The following is a 17,994-nucleotide window of genomic DNA, read 5'->3' as shown; positions in this document are numbered from 1 at the left end:
CTGGGGCTTTGTGCTTCAGCGGCAGAATCGGTCCCTCCCCTGCCTTTGGCCTGGCTGGAAGTGTCTCTGGAGCCACCAGACCAGAACAGACAGATGGGCGCCTGGCAGAGCGCTCCCGGCTGTCCCCAGCCCCTGGCCCAGGCAGAGGGGCTGACACAGGGGCCGCCCCTGCACCACCAAGGCTTCTTGTGTCACAGAGGGGTGGGGGCAGCCCCTGCCTTCCCAGCCTTGCAGCACTGATGTGGCGCAGGCATGAGGCCTTGGGGTCCCCGCTCGCTCCCGTGTTGGGAACAGGCCCAGGGCTCCTAGGCACTCTGGGCCTGATCAAGCCGGGCAAAATCAGCACCCATGGGACTGGCGGCTCCACACACATCTCCCTCCAGGGAGACCAGGAAGGGATTTTGTCACTGGCCTCTGCCTGAGGAAACTGAGGCATGGAGCAGTGACAAGGGCTGCCCCAGGCCAGCAGGTGATGGCCGCTTCCCTCGCCCCCGCCACACCAGAGGAAGCTCGAGCGGCTGCCCCAGGGCGGGGACGCTGGTGTCTGGCCTCCTGGCCCCTCCCTGGGCTGTGGGCTGCGGCCCCTCCTGCAGGCTCCCTGCTGGGCGATTTTGTCGGATCTCCCCACTTTTGCTCATTTAGTTCCCATTCCACGCGCACCATTTTTCTCCCGGCCTGACGGGGAATAATTCTCTCCCTCGCCCCACTCCTTTATTTTGCTGGAGGGCTTTGAAAGGCTCTAAATCAATGCCCATCAGCCAGGTCCTTGAAGAGGGCTGCAGAGGCCGGTGGGGGGGTGGGCCACCACCTCACTCACAGAGACGCTGCCCTGGCGGCGCCCACGTGCCCAGCCATGCCCCCACCCCCACAGGGAACCCTGAAGTACAGCACACAGGGTGGGGGGCACAGGCTGGCTCGGCCGCACACAGTTCTCTGCAAACTGCTACTGCCTGGGGCCCAGGGCCCACAGCCAGCACCTGCTCCAGGGGGCCCTGGGGAGAGTCCAGGGCTGGGGTCTGACAGGAAGGAGGGGCAGTCAGATATTCACCCGGATTCTGAACACCCACAGGCGGCCTCACTAGGCCAGGCAGGGCGTCATGGCTAAGCCCAACGGGTGAGACGCTAGCGGGGGAGGCGGATGACGGGAGCGTGCACGCCAGCCACAGGCCGCACACACCCAACCACAACTCCTGTGTGGTTTGCACCTTCACTGCCGCTTCATTCCTAAGTTATTTGCCTCTTAATGAGCAAGAGACCCAGTTGACAACTATGCACAGGCTTGGCCCGGCCAGGAAGGGGACACACGGGGGGGACACACGGGGGCCTCTCTGAAGGAGGCAGTGTTTTCAGCTGGCATAGATGGAGGAGGAGGAGCCAAGCGGAAGGGCAGGGGTCAGCAGTGGAGGAAGAAGAGCTCACGCGGGCTCCAAGGTGGGAAAGAGTTCTGTGGGTGCAGGAAACAGAAAGGCCAGTATTGGTGTGCGCCTACGTGTGCCTGTGTGCAGGTATGCATCGCGCACATGTCTGCACATGCGTGCATGTCTTGTGTTTGTGTGCGCATGCCTGTGCACATGTATGTGCGTACATGTGTGCACACGTCTGGATGTGTGCGCATGCGTGTGCACGTCTATCTACATGTGTGTGCATGTCTGTGTGTATGTGTGTGCACGCATGCATGTGGTGTGTGGGATGAGTCGGGGGTAGGCCAGTCCCTGTTTGACCGTCACCTTCTCTTTGATGTCACCAGGGGTCGCCATCCCTCCACTCCCCACACCCAGGCACAGCCCCTGCCTCACCCTGGGTGTCCTGAAAGGTAATAAAATAGACCCCAGATGTATGTATAAAACTTGAGGGATTTTCTAAAAGTTCACAGAAAATGGGATCAAAAGATAAAATTTATCTTGGTGCAAAAATATTTTGAATCCATGCACATAAGGGGTCTTCAAAGAGTACAGGGAAATGTGTATCATGAAAAATTATTCACGGCTTTCAAGAATTATTTGCAGCAAAATAAACTTAGGTTTTAGTTCCATTTCCATGAACTTTTTGAAGTACCTTCATATGTGCACAGGCATACGTGCACAGCTGTAAAATCTGAATTTTTACGACTGCTCCCTTTGAAACTATTTTGCCATGACAAACTTGATTTATGTAATGATTTCCTGGCAATTATCAAGTGTAATTGGGAGTTTCAGAGAATTCTAGAAAATTCTCAAGAATTCTAGAAATTCTAGACACTGTTGGTCCTCAGATGAGGAAATTCTTACCATTACTAAAGCTGCTGTCTCATGGTCGGTAACTTTAATATACCAAGTGTTCACTCTGATTTTGCTCTTTCTTCTAAACTTCAGGGTGTCAGATACTACCATGGGTGCTGAGAGGCGAGTGCCCCAGCCTCGTGCCTGCCCCGTCCGCAGGGTGCTCACATATCGGCCTGCCTAGAGGCAGGCACGGTGCAGCCTCCGTGGGCTGTGAGGTTCTGCTGAGGACCCTGGCTCTTCCTCTGTCGAGACAGGAGCCCTGGGGTCTGAGCACACCATGGCATGACACCCCCTGAAGGCAGGTGGGGGCACAGTTGTTCCCTATATCCCTGTTCTGCAAGCACAGGGCTGCACACAGTAGGTGCTCACGGAAGGCTTGTGGAGAACACCTGCATAGCGAGTGGGCCCTGGGGAGCAGGCACTGGCTCGCTGTCTGTACTTGCCCATGGCTCAGGACATGGGGGAGGCGGGAGACCTGGAGAAGACCACCAGGGGCCGGAGCTGGGACACGCCCACGGCCAGGTGCAGATCCCACCTGGCAATGGCAGGTGGGCTCTCTGATAAAGGCATCTCTGATTGGTGTCCCATGGAGCCACTCCCTCCTGGAACCACATCCTTTACCTGCCTTTCAATTCCCTTTGTGAAGAATTTTTTAGAAACACAGGAAAGAGCATGGAAAAGAGTTGAGCAGGGGTTCAGAGGTGGGCGTCAAGCCCCAGCTCTTGGGGTCCCTGTTGGGAGTGGGAAGAAGGTTGTCCAGTGCCAGTACCCAAGTGCCCACCAGGTGGCAGCAGAGACAGCCAGCGCGCCCCGGAGCCCCAGAGCGGCAGGCAGACGGCCCAGCACTGTGGTCTCTGGAGCTGCTGGTGGTCTGGAAGGCATCCGGCCACCTGGGGCTTTGGAAATGGTAGGTCCCAGGACCCTCATCCCTGCCGTACTGCACTGGGACCTCCAGGAGGGGTTAAACCCATGCACTGGCTGAGCTCCATGTGGAGAGGCGGGCAGGACTGTGTGGCGGCTGGCCTCCCTCTGTCCTTGTCCTTCCTCCTGGGTGGCCCTGGTCCCTACCAGGCATGTGTGATGAGGGAGCGGCCGAGGCTGCCTGGGCCCATGGGGTAGCCTTCCTGGAGGGCTGGGTTCCTCCTCCCACCTCACCTGATTCTCAGTCCCTCAGAACCAGGGCCACCTGCCAGGGTACCACCTCAGCCAGCTCCGGGGATGGCATGTGATGCAGCTGGTAAAGCCGCTGCCTGGGACTCTGGCATCCCATATGGGCACCGGTTTGAGTCCCGGCTGCTCCACTCCCAATCTAGCTCCCTGCTAATGACCTGAGAATGGAACAGAGAATGACCCAAATGCTTGGATCCTTGCCACCCACATGGGAGACCCAGGTGGAGTTCCACTCCTGGCTTTGACCTGGCTGAGCCCTGGCCGTTGTGGCCATTTGGGGAGTGAACCTGCAGATGGAAGATCTCTCTCTCTAACACTACATTGCAAAAAAAAAAAATCTTAAGGGGAAAAAAGACCAGTGTTCAAGTCCCAGCAACACCTCTTTCCAGCCCTGGCACTTTGGGACAACCCCAAACCCCAAGTGATTTCTTCTAGGGTGAGTGGGACAGGTGCCATCTGCCCGCGAGAGCACGATGAGGATGGGAGAGAACCCGTGGGAAGCCCTCGCGCGGTGCCTGTTGGTCCGGGCTCTCCAGTGTGTTGGTGCTACCACATGCCGTCAGGGCTCAAATGCGCCGCAGGCTGGCTGGGTGGCAGCAGGGCCACACGTGGCGGGACGGGCCTCCCCATGAGGACAGAGGTAGGTGGCTCAGCAGTGCGCTCCTCAGAGCCCCGTGGAGGACGAGGTTCCCCGTCCTGGGCGCCCTGCAGCTGTGGCTCCACCTCCCACCCCACCAAAGTCCTTCCTGCACACAAAGCCATCCGCCACCTACCGTGGTCACGTCTGAGTCTGGCGGCGTCATCTCCACCAGGTTGATGTAGTAGGGGGCGTCCTTCCAGGTGGGGTGGTTGTCATTGATGTCCAGGAGGGTGATGTTCACCTGCAGAGCCACAAGGGGCGCTGTGGGATGCATTCCCAGAGATGGGCCAGGGCGAGGCCCACTGCCTTAATTCCACCAGCTCCCCACACCGTGGGAACCTCGCCCAGGGCCTGGGTCCTGGCGGCCAAGAGGCAGCCAGGCTCCTTTAGGGAGGGAGAGGAACAGATCAGATGGGCTCTGAAGTCCTGGCTGTGACTCCCCTGCCCCCCCCCCCCAACTGGCAGGGTGGGGGTCTGAGACCCCCTTGAGCTTCCCCATCTCAGCTACAAGCCAAGCAATTTTCCTGCTCACCTGCCACCAGGTAAATTATTGCTAGGGCTCTGGTCGCTATCAGCAGGGGCCTCCCTGGCTGGGGAGGGCACTGGGGGTTTTCTTCTGAGTCCCAGCCAAATCTGGCCGGACAGGGATGGGGGGGGGGGGGGGCAGCTGCCAGCAGGGGGTGCCCAGGGAGAGCCGGAGAAAGCAAGGCGGGTGACAGAGTGGGCGGCTGGCTGGTCCTCCTCTTCCTTGGCCACAGAGGCTGGAGAGAGGAGTATCCCTGCCCTCTGCTACGCAGGTCGGAGAGGGCTGGGGTGGCTACAAGTCCCCTGGGACCCTCTAGAGCCCCACTTCCTTCTCCGAGCTCCCTGTGTGCCAGGAATGCTGGTTTCTGGTTCTTGGCAGGTGCCACACGAGGAAGGGGCCTGTGGGGCTTGTGTCTCCTGCACCCTGCCTGGCTGGCCTTTTGGGGGCCGCAGAGGAAATATGCCACTGGCTCCTCCCACACGGAGGCCCAGGTGCCTGGGTTGTGCTTTCCCACCGCTGCTGTGGCCCAGCGCTGCCCTCTGCTGGTGAGGGACTGGCACTGCCACCCCACTCCCCTCTCACATTGCCTCCCGCTGGCCCAGGACAGAGGCCTCAGGGAGGCAACCCGAGGACAGGACGGGCTGGGGAGCTGCAGGCTGACAGGGGGAGGGGTGCTCACAGTGGCGATGCCCGTCTTCTGGTTGTGGCCCACGCCCCCGTCCACGGCGCGGACAATGAGGATGTACTCAGACTTGACTTCCCGGTCCAGCAGAGATGTGGTGGTGATCTCACCTGTGGGGGGTGGGGGTTAGGTGGGCCAGGGGAGGTGCGAGAGAGACGTCAGTGAGCCGCCGTGCTCACAGAAGGACGGGGGCACCCATGCGAGGGGCGACGGGACCCCATGCCCAGGAGGGAGCGGTGGGCATGGAGACACCGAGGCTGGTGCCCGGGGCAGGGACTTCTGACAGTGTCCTTGTCGCCCATATCCTGTGGGCTTCAGTTTCCCCGGCCATGTGGAGCTCATTTAGTCCACAGGGTGGAGGTCTGGGGACAGCCTGGGCCCTGTGTGTTCACCCACGGGAAAACGAGGGCCTTGCAAAGGCTGTGGAAATGCATGTGGGCAAAAGCTGGGCTGTTTCAGGCCCTCTGCACCAAAGGAGAGTCACCTTTGAAGCCCATTTCCAGACTTTTGGAAGCCCCCCTGTACAAGGACAGGCAAGCAGGACCCCGAGTGTTTCACATGCATGTGGTATGTGACGAGTAGTGGACAGTTCCACCCCCGGTGCCTGGAGAACGAGCAGTCGGGCGGCTGGCGTGTGGCACAGCGGGTTACGTGGTCACTGCCGACATCAGCATCCCACACCGGAGCGTCCCCGCCGCTCTGCTTCCAACCCGGCTCCCTGCCGACGCACCCCGGGAGGCAGCAGTGAGGGCCCCTGCCACCCACGTGGAGACCCACATGGAGTTCTAGGCTGGTTTTGGCCTGGCCCAGCCCTGGCTGTTGAGGCCATTTGCAGAGGGAACCAGCAAATGGAAGACTTTTTCTCTCTGTCACTCTGCTTTCTAAATAAATAAATACATAAATAAAAGAATGAACAGTTATATACTAATTTCCTAATTACCTTGTAAGTAGCATAATTATATTGCCTTGAATTTTTTGATGTGTATAAACAAGTTATTGTTAAATATAAACACTTAAGGGGCCAGCGCTGTGGCGTACCGCCTGCAGTTCCGGCACTCCGTATGGGCGCCAGTTCGAGTCCCGGCTGCTCCTCTTCCATGGGGAGTTGGGGGTGTGGAATAAGGTTATGGAGAAGCTGAGGCTGGGAATGGAGACCAGCAAAGCCTTGCCCGGCCGAGCCCCAATCCCAGCCGGCGTGCTGTCAATTAATTGGCAGGGCGAGGAAGAAATTAATCTCTAAAAAGTTTAAAACACGAACTTGTCGGCGTGATAGATGGCCTCTTCAGTCTGGGAAATTAGATCCAATTAAGGCCACCTTTGTGGCGCAGGCCTGGCTAATTTGCCCAAGGGGCTCAGAGGGAGACGCTTACGCCTTGGGAGCTGAAGGAGCTGTGTTAAGGCAGCAAGAAATGGCCTGTGGTCAACACAGCCCCAGTGCCGAAAGGCCAGCTGGCCACTGTGCCCCTGGGGGCGTGGGGTGGGGGTGGAGGGTCTACCTGCAGGGTCGCGACATCCGGGCTCTGGCGTCACAAGCTCAGGCCCTGGGAGTCCTCACTCGGGGCCTTAGCCTGTCTTGTGCCTCGTTTTCCTCGTCTGGTCCCTGCCTCCCAGAGGGGAGGAAGCGAGACCATGGCAGTCAGAGCGTGCAGCACTCCGTATTTATTAACAATAATTAATTATTAATTGCTAGAATTAACGATGCAGTGAGCCCACCGGATCCATGAGTTGCATCCTCAGACTCAACCAGCCATGCGCTGGAAAGGTGCGGAAAAGACCACATTTATACTGGTGTCCATCCGGTGCCCTGAACGACACGGGCTAACACCTACTTATGCCACATTTGCATTGTGTGGGCAGGATAAATCATCCAGAGTTGGTTTGAAGAACACGGAGGTTGTGCAAATTCATGGAGGGGAGCTGGGGCTGTGGACCCTGCGACCAACCCCGGCCGGGGGCCCCTGGAGAAGCGAGGGGGGCGGCAGGGGAGGCTCAGGCTGGCCCTGTCTCACAGGACTGCTCTGAGAAGTCCGCGGGCTCACGTTTGAAAACATTTTCATGAGAAAGGCAGAGATGGGTCTTCGATTCGCTGGTTCGCTCCTCAAAGGCTCGCAACAGCCAGGCTGGGTTGGGTCAAAGCCAGGAGCCTGGAACTCCACCTGGGTCTCCCGTGTGGGTGGCAGGCACCCAAGCACCCGGGCCATCACCTGCTGCCCCTGGGGTGCTCAGCAGCAGGAAGCTGGGTCAGCAGAGGACTCTGGTATGGGATGTGGGTGTCCCCAGCGGTGGCAGCCACTGCGCCAGACACCTGTCCCCAGGTCCTCCACTCCCTGGATCAGTGCCAGCCATCAGTTCCCCGAGCTTCCAAGAGGGATGGGAGCCAACACCGACCTGGGAAGTGTGGGTAACAGGAAGACCCAATGCCCTGCTGTGCTGACCACGTGTGGCCAGCAGGGCCAGCGTCCCTTCCAGGGAGGAACGACAGTGCGACTGGGACTGCTAGGCAGGGACTCTGTTCCCCAGGGTCTTTCTGGCATCTGGGCAGGGCGAGTGCTTGGTTCAACCAATGGGATGTGGGCAGAGGTGATGGACGTCACTTCCAGGCCTGGCCTATAAACTCCTCCCGGCACAAGGTGGGGCTGGGGTCTGTGCCCTGCCCGCCCCAGGGAGGCCATCCCTTGAACATCTGCCTATCTCAGGCGTAACCTGTTGGGTGTCTGGGGTTCCTTATTGCACCCAGAAATGGGTGCTTGGAAATGGGGCACCTTGCATGTCCGCAGAGCTGGCCTGGCCCAGCCCCCAAGGGCCAGGACTTCCCCCCCTTCCTGGACCCCAGCACTTAGCACAGCCCCGGCTCCGAGCAGGCCCGGCGGTTTCTGAATGAGCCATGAGTGAGCGGGTACACAGGCTCCCGGGTCCCTCCCAGGGCTGGCGGGAAAGCCTGGGATTTTCCCCTGCTTCTTTCTGCTCCCCGCCTGGCTTCAAGGAGGAGAGAAAGCTGGAGGGGCCGTGGAGAGAGGAGGAGGAGGCTGGTGCGGCTGAACCGGGAGCTGCGGTGGGGGCCTTGTCAGTGAGCAGAAGGGACAGTGACAGTAACATCCCAGGCACCATTCGAAGCCCGTCTGGTCCCCACCACAGCCTCTCGTGCAGTTTGCAGGCAGGGAAACTGAGGCACGTGATGATGTGAGGGGAGGATCTCGAGGTCAGGGCTGAGAGGGGGACCCGAGGGCTTGAACAAAGGGGATGGGGCAGCGTCTTAACGCGGGAGGGCCCCCTTCCTGCAGGCACTGTGGTGGGAGGGGCACACTGGGGAGATCAAGGACCCCATGTAGCAACCAAGCAGGGTGCTTGCAGCTGGCTTGCTCCAAACAGACAGGGAGGGGACCTGGCCCCGAGGTCAGTCCGGGACGGTGTGGGGAGTCAGCCTGGGGTGCAGCCCTGGCCTGGGGGGCTCACCAGAGCGGGCGTTGATCCGGAACTGGGTGGAGCCCTCCAAGGAGTAGATGATGGACTCCTGGCCGTACTCGCGGGAGCGGTCCAGGTCCGTGGCGTTCAGGAACAGCACCGTGGCTCCTTCCGGGACACAAAGGCGGGGTGGCGGCTGCTCACCCTGGACCCACAGCCCCGGGCCCCAGCACTGGGAACCTCCAAGTGACCGGCCCTGGGGCAGGCGGGGAGGCCACCTGCTGGGGGGTCCCAGGCATGACAGCGGCTCAGCAGAGCCCTGGGCTGCGGCAGACAAGGCTCCACTGGACGGGGGCCCCTTCCTCTCCTGCTCGTCCCGGCCTCCTGGCCACCGCGCTGTGTGCACTCGGCCTGACCCGCCTGGGACGGAGTCAAAGCAGTGAGGCCCCGTGTGCAGGGATTCTGTGTTTACTGAGGCCAGTCCCCGCCTGCTTTCACTCTCTTTTGTTAGGGTTTTAGCATCCAGGTGAACCTGCATTTCCATTGCTACGACATCCCAGTCCCAGGGTTCAGCTATGTCTGCTGCCCTCGGCAGATCTGAGAGTGGCTTGTCCCCAGGCTGTGGCCCCCAGGGCTTGTGGCTACAGCCCCCTCCTGCCACCCCACTGCCAGCACGGGTGGGGTAGGAAGGGGCTCAGCGTCCGGGCTCCTAGGGTCTTTTCAGCCTCAGCTTCCTCCCCCGCCAATGGGTCCAACACCACGGCAGGGCTGCTGGGAGCGTGCAGGGTACAGCGCGAGCCACACTTGGCTGTCACTAGCTGTAGCACTACGGGTTGCCACTGTGCCTTCCACCAGGCAGACAGCACCTAGGAGGGTGCATGGTGTTGGGAGGCCACTTGGTCTCTGGCTGACACTGGCTCCAGCTGTCCCTGACTCCTGGTGTCCCCTGATTCCCAGTGTCCTCTAACTCCAGTTGACACTGACTCCTGGTGTCCCCTGACCCTACTGTTAACAACGACAGCTGTCCTGGCCTCCAGCTGTCCTGATACTTCCTGCAGCTGTCCTGGCTCCGGCTGTCCCTGGTTCCAGCTATCCCTGCTCTGGCTATCCCTGGCTTCGGCTGTCCAGACTCTGGCTGTCCCTGGCTCCGGCTGTCCCAGCTCTGGCTGTCTCTGGCTCCAGCTCTCCCTGGCTCCGGCTGTCCAGATTCCTGTTGTCTGGTTCTGGTGGTCTCCGGCTCTGGCTGTCTCTGGCTCCAGCTCTCCCTGGCTCCGGCTGTCCCTGGCTCCGGCTGTCCCTGGCTCCGGCTGTCCCTGGCTCTGGCTGTCCCTGGCTCCGGCTGTCCAGATTCCTGTTGTCTGGTTCTGGTGGTCTCCGGCTCTGGCTGTCCCTGGCTTCAGCTGTCCCAGCTCTGGCTGTCTCTGGCTCCAGCTCTCCCTGGCTCCGGCTGTCCCTGGCTCTGGCTGTCTGTGGTTCTGGTGGTCTCCGGCTCTGGCTGTCAGTGGCTCAGGCTGACCTGACTCTGGTTGTCCCTGGCTCCGGCTGTCCCTGGCTCCGGCTGTCCCCAGCTCCAGCTGTCCGTGGCTCCTCCACCTGCCGCAGCTGTCCCTGACAGGGGTGTTCTCCCACTAGGCCAGGTGAGTCTGGCTGTAAGGACGAAGCTGCCCCGAGGATGGAGCAGACCCCCCAGAGTCTGGGTGTGGAGCAGCCAGCAGAGGTGCGGCCTGGGGATGAGTCTCCCAATCTCATCCTCACACAGAGACAAGGTCTTCCTTTAAGGCCCCTCCTGTCCTGAGTTGTGGTCCCGGGGCCTCTGCACCTGCTCAACCCACAGGGCTTCACCAACCAGCGGTCCTTCCCCGCCTGCAAGATGGCCGCTGCGGGAGAGCAGGGCCTGTGTCTGCAAAGAGCGGTGGCTGCCCCCATGGCCCCTGGTTCGTCACAGAAGCCTGCCGGGGCCACCCCGCGTCTGCACGGCAGGGACCTACCTGCCATGATGTTCTCCACCACGGAGACGAAGTAGGCGGGCTTGCTGAAGGTGGGCGGGTTGTCGTTCTCATCCTGCAAGCAGACAGACAGGCTCAGGAGCAGGCTGGTGCCACGCCGGCCAGCTGCCCGAGGCCGGCGTCACAAGGGGTCAGCTGTCCCCCTGCTGGGCCGTGGTTCAAGGAGGCAGGACTGGCTCTGGGGAAGCACGCAGGCACAGGAAGGGACGCTGAGGGACAGAAGCTGCCGACTGAAGGCGACAGTGGGGTTGCCCACGCCCCTGCTCTCCCGTGTCCCCGTGAGCTCCAGGCTTCCTCTACTCCTACCCTCTGCTCATCGGCCCCATGCCAGGGTGCCCGCTTGGACCTGCCCTCCCCGTTCAGCTGTGAGGATGCTGGATGTTTCTGGAAAACCTCATAGAACACAGGAGCACCCTGACTCAGACATCCGCAGAGGCAGCCCCTTCCTGGCAACCCTGGCCTGAGACCCAGCCACCCTCTCAGAAGGGCTCCCTCCTCTGGCCCCGCCCTCGCCAGGCCAGGGCGTGGCACTGCCCAGGGGCTGTCACAGGCGGGGGGGGGGTCCCCCGATGCTGCTCTCCAATCAGAGGAGGCGTTCCTGCCTTTGAAACCCTCATCCTTAACCACTCGGCAGGAAGCTCTCCTGGGGTGGGGGGGGGAGTTGGGGCACAATGGATTGAGCCACTGCTAGGGACACCAGTGCCTCTGTCAGTGTGCCTGGTTCGAGCCCTGACTGCCTCACTTCTGATCCAGCTCCCTACACACACACAGCTGGGAGGGCAGCAGGTGATGGCTCAACTGCTTGAGTTCCTGTCACCCAGAGGCGAGAGCAAGATGGAGTTCCTGGCTCCTGGCTTCAGCTTGGCCCAGCCCCAGGTGTTGTGGCTATTGGGGAATGAACCAGCACAAGGAAGGTCTCTCTCTCTCTCTCTCTCTCTCTTTCAAATAAATAAAGCTTTAAACAAACCAATCAACAGACAAAAAGAACTCATCCCAGCCCCCTCTTCCAGGAAGCCTCCCTGGCTCTCTTGAGTCTTTCCTGAGTCTCCCCCGGGCTCCAAGAGCCCAGTGCAGAACTAGAGACCCTGGGGGTTTGATGCTGCGGTCTTCAGTGGATCCCACTCTGAGGGTTTCACCTCACAGAACGGGGGCCTCGCTGTGGGGCAGGATCCTGTATCAAGGCCCCCTGGCTGAGCAACGTGACAGAGACAGAGGCATGCGAGCTGGCTGCCCACCCTGGGGACTGCAGAGAAGGTTGCTGGGTGCTGGGCACCCGGCAGGAAAGCTCTTCTTGGCCTCTGGCTCTGAGTGCCCGGGACCCGTGCTGACCGGTCCCTCTGCCCACACGGCTGATGTCCCATGCCCCTGGGCACGTCCCGCCCCGGCCTGGCCGTGCTCCCCACATGCACACACATCCGAGCTTCTGTTCAGCTGCGCGAAGCGGCGCCGAGAATGTCAGCGACAGAGCACGAGGCAGAAACTTATTAGCGGTGATATTTCCCCGGATCCTGGCACTGCATTCGCTATTAGTTCTAATTCAGCGGCTCCCTCTACAAAAGCTTATTGTCCCCTAATGAGAAATCTACAAACCGAGTTTGACTTCTTTATTAAAAACCAACAAGCAGCGGATCGAAAGGAGTCACCTGGCTGGGCTCGCCGGAGCCCCATGGCGCCCGCCGGTGGCTGGCTGCGATCTGCCTCTCCCCACCCACGCCCTGTCCAGTACACGCCGCCATTTGCCACCTCCTGCAGCCCACACCGCACCGGTCCACGGCTTCCCCCGCCGGGGCTGCAGGGAGGAGGCAGCTGCGCCAAGTGACAGCTACTTAAAAACCACCCACGTGCAAAATCAACCTGAAGGCGGTGACCTTTTCAAGTGTGGTCCTTAGACATGAGTGACTGCGCTGTCCAGAGATGAGTTCACCCCCAGCCACGGCCGTACCTGGTCTGGCTGCCACAGCCTTCTGCCGCCAGAGGGCCGGGCTGGCCAGGGGAGGGACAGAAGATGCGTAGGGCCCCTGCTGACCCGCATGGCAGTGCTGAGGGCTCGTGGCGATGGCGTCCCTTTCCAGGGTGTGGGGGCCCTGGCTCCTACCCACCCCTGCCCACGGGGATTCTCCAGTCCAGGGAGGGGAGCTGCGGGCTACTGGGACTTGCTCTGGCCCCTGCTCAGGTTCCTGTCCTGTCTGAGCTGCAGCTTGGGCAGGACCTGGGGCTGGGGACAGTCTCTGGGATTCAGAATCTCCTTATTCAATCTCCTCGAAGTGGGGGCCCCTGAGCAGCATGGTCGGCGTCACCCGGGTGCTCGGTAGAAAAGCGACATCTCGGGCTGGCCTCCCAGCCGCCAGCTTAGAATGTGCCCTCTGGTATGTGCCCAGGCAGTTCTGTGCACAAGGAAGTCTGTCACTCATGGACGGGGGTGACCGAGGTGCTCAACGGAAGGCTGGGCTGGCAACAATGTCCACCCAGGGGTCAAATCCCATCAGTAAGTGAGGAAGGGGACCCTGGGCCGGCTGTGTTCTCTCCCTGGGCCTCAGCTTCCTCATCTGTAAAATGGGACCACAAGGGACTGGGCAGTGTGCAAGCACCTGGCTCACTGCAGCAAGCTCTCATGTCCTGGCCAGGGACGCCGGCCCAGCCCTGGGCTGCTGCGCTGACCTGCAGCTTATTTCCCGACCTGGTCTACTCTCCAAGGCCTGGAAGGAGCTCTTCAACTCCCTGTGGCGTGAGAGACGGCCTGGACACGGCTGCATGGACGGCCAGCGGTCACCTGCCCCGCCTCATTGCATCCTCACAACACGAGGCAGGAGTCAGGTTTATCCCCGTTTTCCAGGTAAGGGGACTGAGGTTCAGAGAGGGCTACAGAGGGAGGAAGAGCCCGGTTTCTAGCCCGTAGGCTTCCAGCAGCACAGCCTCTTCCCAGGCTGAGCCTCCGCGGGGCACGGAGCGGGCTTCAAAGTCACCTGCACCCCCTCCCTGCCCCGCCCAGGCCTGCTACTGCCCCTGGCACACGGGATTCTCTGTCTGCCTGGTTGAATGGGATGAGCAGGTGCTCAGGGGTGTGGTGTGGGTGTGGCCAGGCTGTGGGGATGTGAGGGCTGTGGGCAGGGTCAGGCCACACGGTGAGGAATGTCAGGGAGAGGTCACGGTTGGCAGGGAGGGCGTTCCCACCCTTGGGCACCGCCCTTGGCATCTGGAGGCAGGCAGATGCAAGTCTGTCCACTTCTGTGACTCTCGTCTGCCCTGTCCTTCGTCCCCTGCCACTCCCTGACGCCTGGGGTCAGACACACTGGCTCCAGAGCAAGTCGCTGATTCTGTGGCCCCTTTGCTGTCCCAGAGCCTGCACAGCCTCGGCCTCCCGGCCACCCTGAAATCCAGCTCCCACCTGCCCGCTGGGAGGGCTCCCTGAGGCACTGCCGCGGCGTCAAGCTCCACCGATCGGCAAGTACGCAAGCTCTCCTGCCCAGCAAGGACCCTGCGACTTGGGAGCTGGCTCTGGGGCGTCGGCCTCCAGGGAGAGGATGAGGTGTGTTAGAGCCTGGTGTGGGAAGGCCAGGCGGCCAGGCTGGCGGGGGCGAGCTTTCCTGGCTGACATCAGATCTCAGCAGACTCCTCACCTGACATCTGACCTAATCTCCTGGGAGCCTGCGATGCCCCCACACCTTCACCAACACCCGATCCCCCTCCCAGATCACCCGATCCCCCTCCCAGATCACCCGATCACCCTCCCAGATGGAGGCTGGGGCTTGTCTTGTCCCGGGTCTGCCCTGTGGTCAGCCCACGCCCCGCATCCCTGAGATCAGTGAGGGGGTGGCACGTGGCAGGGGAACCAGTGCAGAGGTCACTCCAGACATGGAAAGCGCCGGGGTTTGCTCGCCACTCAGGCCACACCAGCCGCGGCTGGGCTTCAGGCTGCCTCAGAGGAGTGGGGAGAGGAAGGAAGAATGAAGGGAGGAGAGAGCGGGAGAAGACGACCTCCCAGCATTCCCTGCGCCCTCACAGAGCGAGGCCAGGAAGGAGGGACTCTGTGCCGTGTCCTCCTGGCCAGATCTCAGCTCCCATTCCTCTCTGAGGTGTCCCGAGGACCACAGGCGAGGTCAGAGCAGGGCCCCTTGTCTCAATTCTTGAGTTCCAGGGCCCACAGCCTCCCTCTCCATGCTGGGAGGCAGCCTCGTTGTGGCAGCTGGGGCAAGGCCCAGGTCACTGTGGGGACAGCCGAGGATGTGGGGCACCGCATCCTACCACACCCCCAGGCCAGGCAGGACCCTGACACTCCGGGAGGCACTCGCCACCCCAACTCTGGCAGGGCCAGGCCAGCAGCCCCGATACTTACGAACACCTCAATGATGACCGGGACGGTGCTGTTGAGGGGGGGGTTCCCGGCATCCTTGGCCATGACCGTCAGATAGATGAGCCCATTGGGTATCTGCTCGTAATCCAGGGGCCGGCTCACGCTGATCACTGAAACAACAGGAACATGGCACCCCTGGAGGCGGCCTCTCATGTGCAGCCCAGTCCGCCGGGGAATGTCTGGGCAGGGGCCGGGGCTGGCACAGCTGAGGCCAGCTCTGCCCTGGTGTCCTCTCCTGCACCTGCGTGTGGACCTCACGGTGGGGAGCCAGGTGCACAGATGGTGCTGTGCTGAGCTCGCCGGGCTGTGACTGCCGGTGGTAATGGAGAAACCAAGCTCAGAGAGGCTCAGAGACTCATAGGTCACCAAAGGAACTTAATGGAGCCCAGTGTGGCTGAATCCAGAGCCCAGGCCCCTCCCTGGGAGGCACCACCACCTGCTTGTCTGTCTGTCCGTCTGCACATCTCCCCCATTCACCCGGCCTTTTCTTTATGTCTTTCCCCACTTGGTCTAGAAGCTCCTCGGGGGACAGGGTCACGCCTTGTTCTCCTGAGCCCCACCCCTTTGCCACCCCCACTCTGTTCACTGTGCAGGGCCCAGCATGGGGCTATGGGGTCCCTGCTCTGGCTCCTGTGGCCCCAGCTATTTCTCCTGTTGCCTGCTCTGCCCTTCCTCCCCTCCATGACCCTCCACACCCTCCCTGCCCACCCCAAGGCCCCTGGAGCAGGGTGTGGATGCCCTGGGGAGACTCGGGCTAGGGGCTGCAGGCCTCCTCTCCTGCGGGGCTCTGCTCGGAGGAGGGTGAAGAACGCCAACGGGCAAGGCAGCATTTGCAGGGAGCGCAGGGATGCCTGGGTCCCTGCTACGGTCCCCTCCCCCACTGCCCCTGCAGGAACTCTCACGGGGTCCTGTTCCGGCTAAGTCGTGGGAGGGGGCCTAGGCTTGGGATGGGGGTGCAAGGGCACCACCACGATTTTCCACTGGGACAAGGCAAATGAGCCGTTGGCTGTAGCGACACGGCACCCAAGGGGGTTCCACTAGCTGAGGGCGGGCAGGTGACATGGAACTTTGGAGCTGTTTGAAGAGGGGCGGCATGCTGGCCTGGGGGGTCGGGGGCCCGGACTGCTATTTCTGTAGTGTGGGGGTAGGGGATGAGCCTAGAGCCACCGGTGCATGTCCGTCTGTCCTGGTGGCACAGACCTGGCCTTCAGCGTTAGGGACGCTTCCGGGGTGGGGATGGGGAGGGAGGTGTCAGGGGAGTCCTCGGAGCTTCACCCCCACCGGGAGCAGGGCCAAGGGCAGGGAGGCAGGGCCTTCCTGGCAGAAGGAACCGATGAGGTGGGGCCTGCGAAGGGACAGCCACCAGGGGTGCAAAGTGGCCAGATGCTGGGGGCGGGCTGTTGAGAGCGAATGGGCAGCTCTGCTGGGTGACCTCGGGTGGCCTCCGCTCCGTGTCTCTGGGCCTGTGTGCCTCCCCGAGAAGCACACTGGTCTCTCCGGGGACCTTGGAGCTTTGGGCTGCTGCTCTGCTCTTCCTGTCAGGGCCTTGGGCAGGGGGCAGGACGCACGGCGAGGCTGCCGGCACAGGGTGCAGAGGGAGGAACTGCCCGTGGGCCAGGGAGGGACAGGCTGGGATCTGGGAAGGCTGAGAGGGGTCCTAGGTCTGCCACAGAGGCAGGGAGGCCTAGCAGGTGGGGCTCTGTCTGCCCCATGGGTCTGCCCAGGCAGCGTGGCAAGCAGCACGGATCCCACCGATTCCGGGAACTCCAACTCCTGGCTTCCCTAGAGGGCCAGCTGTGGCCTGGGACAAAGGTCAGGCTGATGTGCGACCTGCCGGGGACCCTAAGGCAAGGAGCGTGCGGTGGCTTCCTGAGCAGTGCAGTGTGTCTGGGAGACAGAGGGCCGGCCTCTACCCCGCCGGCCAGCACCCAGAGGCGTGCGACCCTTGCCCCCAGCACGCCTTGCCTACCTCCGTAGCCCTCGTACACGCTGATGTCAAAGTAGCTGCCAAAGGCGGAGGCGTTGACGATGCTGTAGGTGATCTGGTTGTTGGGCGGGGAGTCCTCATCTGTGGCCTGGAGGGAGAGGGCAGAGGCAGCCCGTGAGCCTGCAGAATCCCCCAAGGCTGCAGGAGCTGGAGGCCTGGTGCCCAGCCTGGAGGAGGCATTACGAGGTGGTGGGACCTTTAAGAGGCAGGGCCTAGTGGGAGGCGGTAGACCACCCAGTGTGGCTCTCTGGAGCTCTGGTAGTCCCCACCAGAGCAGGCAGTTGTTACAGAAGAGCAGGCCGGACCTCTGAGCCCCTCTGGCTGTCTGATCTGCTATGGGGTCTCTCCATCTCCCCTAAACCCCTGCCGCAACACCTCCTGCCGTGCTGGGATGGACCAAGAGGCCCTCACCAGAGGCCGAACCAGTGGGGCCTGCCAATCTGAACTGTCCTTGTCTCCTACTGGGAGCTAAATGAGCCACTTTTTTCTACAGCCTGGCCTCAGGCATGTTGCTACAGCAACAGGAAGCACACTGAGCCTGCACTGTGCGTCCACCCGCCCGTCCCTCTCTCACCCCCGGCTGCTGCTCCCCATTTAACTTCCGCCTGCCTTGCGGACACGGACAGCTTCACGCCAGCAGGCACTTGGGTTCTTGACTCCTGCTGCACCCCTGGAGTCTGGCACAGTGTGTGTCACACAGCAGGTGTCTAATAAATGCATGTTGCAAGAAAGGAGTACTGGGAATGGGGCCAGGGATCCCTCTTCCCCTTGGCTGTCTCCTGGGCTAGCTGACCTGCTTAGCTTCTTTCCAGGTTGCTTCTGACCCCCGAGGGTCTCTGGGGGTCCCCACCGCTCCGGGCGAGGCGGGTGGAGAGGACAGGGTCCTAGGGGAGCCATGGCCACAGGGGGCGGCCCACGCCCACCCACCTCTCCACCCCTGTCTGCCTCAGCAAGTTCCAAGTGGAGGCT

The 17,994-nt window shown here is 61.6% G+C and overlaps 1 protein-coding gene across 5 annotated transcripts in view; it reads right to left on the bottom strand.

Moving 5' to 3' along the window:
• CDH23 (cadherin related 23) overlaps positions 1 to 17,994 on the bottom strand; it is a 322,391-nt gene that overhangs the window by 101,031 nt on the left and 203,366 nt on the right. For all 5 annotated transcript variants that reach the window (XM_062214575.1, XM_062214574.1, XM_062214573.1 and 2 more), the window contains 6 exons: positions 17,008 to 17,113; positions 15,021 to 15,148; positions 10,670 to 10,742; positions 8,733 to 8,849; positions 5,277 to 5,389; positions 4,205 to 4,312 (listed from right to left, as the gene is read on the bottom strand). In XM_062214575.1, coding sequence (XP_062070559.1) covers positions 4,205 to 4,312; positions 5,277 to 5,389; positions 8,733 to 8,849; positions 10,670 to 10,742; positions 15,021 to 15,148; positions 17,008 to 17,113 — 645 coding nt within the window. The remainder of the gene's footprint in view (positions 1 to 4,204; positions 4,313 to 5,276; positions 5,390 to 8,732; positions 8,850 to 10,669; positions 10,743 to 15,020; positions 15,149 to 17,007; positions 17,114 to 17,994) is intronic.

The sequence above is a fragment of the Lepus europaeus genome, chromosome 17, assembly GCF_033115175.1.
Source record: "Lepus europaeus isolate LE1 chromosome 17, mLepTim1.pri, whole genome shotgun sequence".
Lineage (NCBI taxonomy): Eukaryota > Metazoa > Chordata > Mammalia > Lagomorpha > Leporidae > Lepus > Lepus europaeus.
The sequence above is the reverse complement of the archived record's forward strand: the minus strand, read 5'-3'. Positions and strand labels throughout refer to the sequence as shown.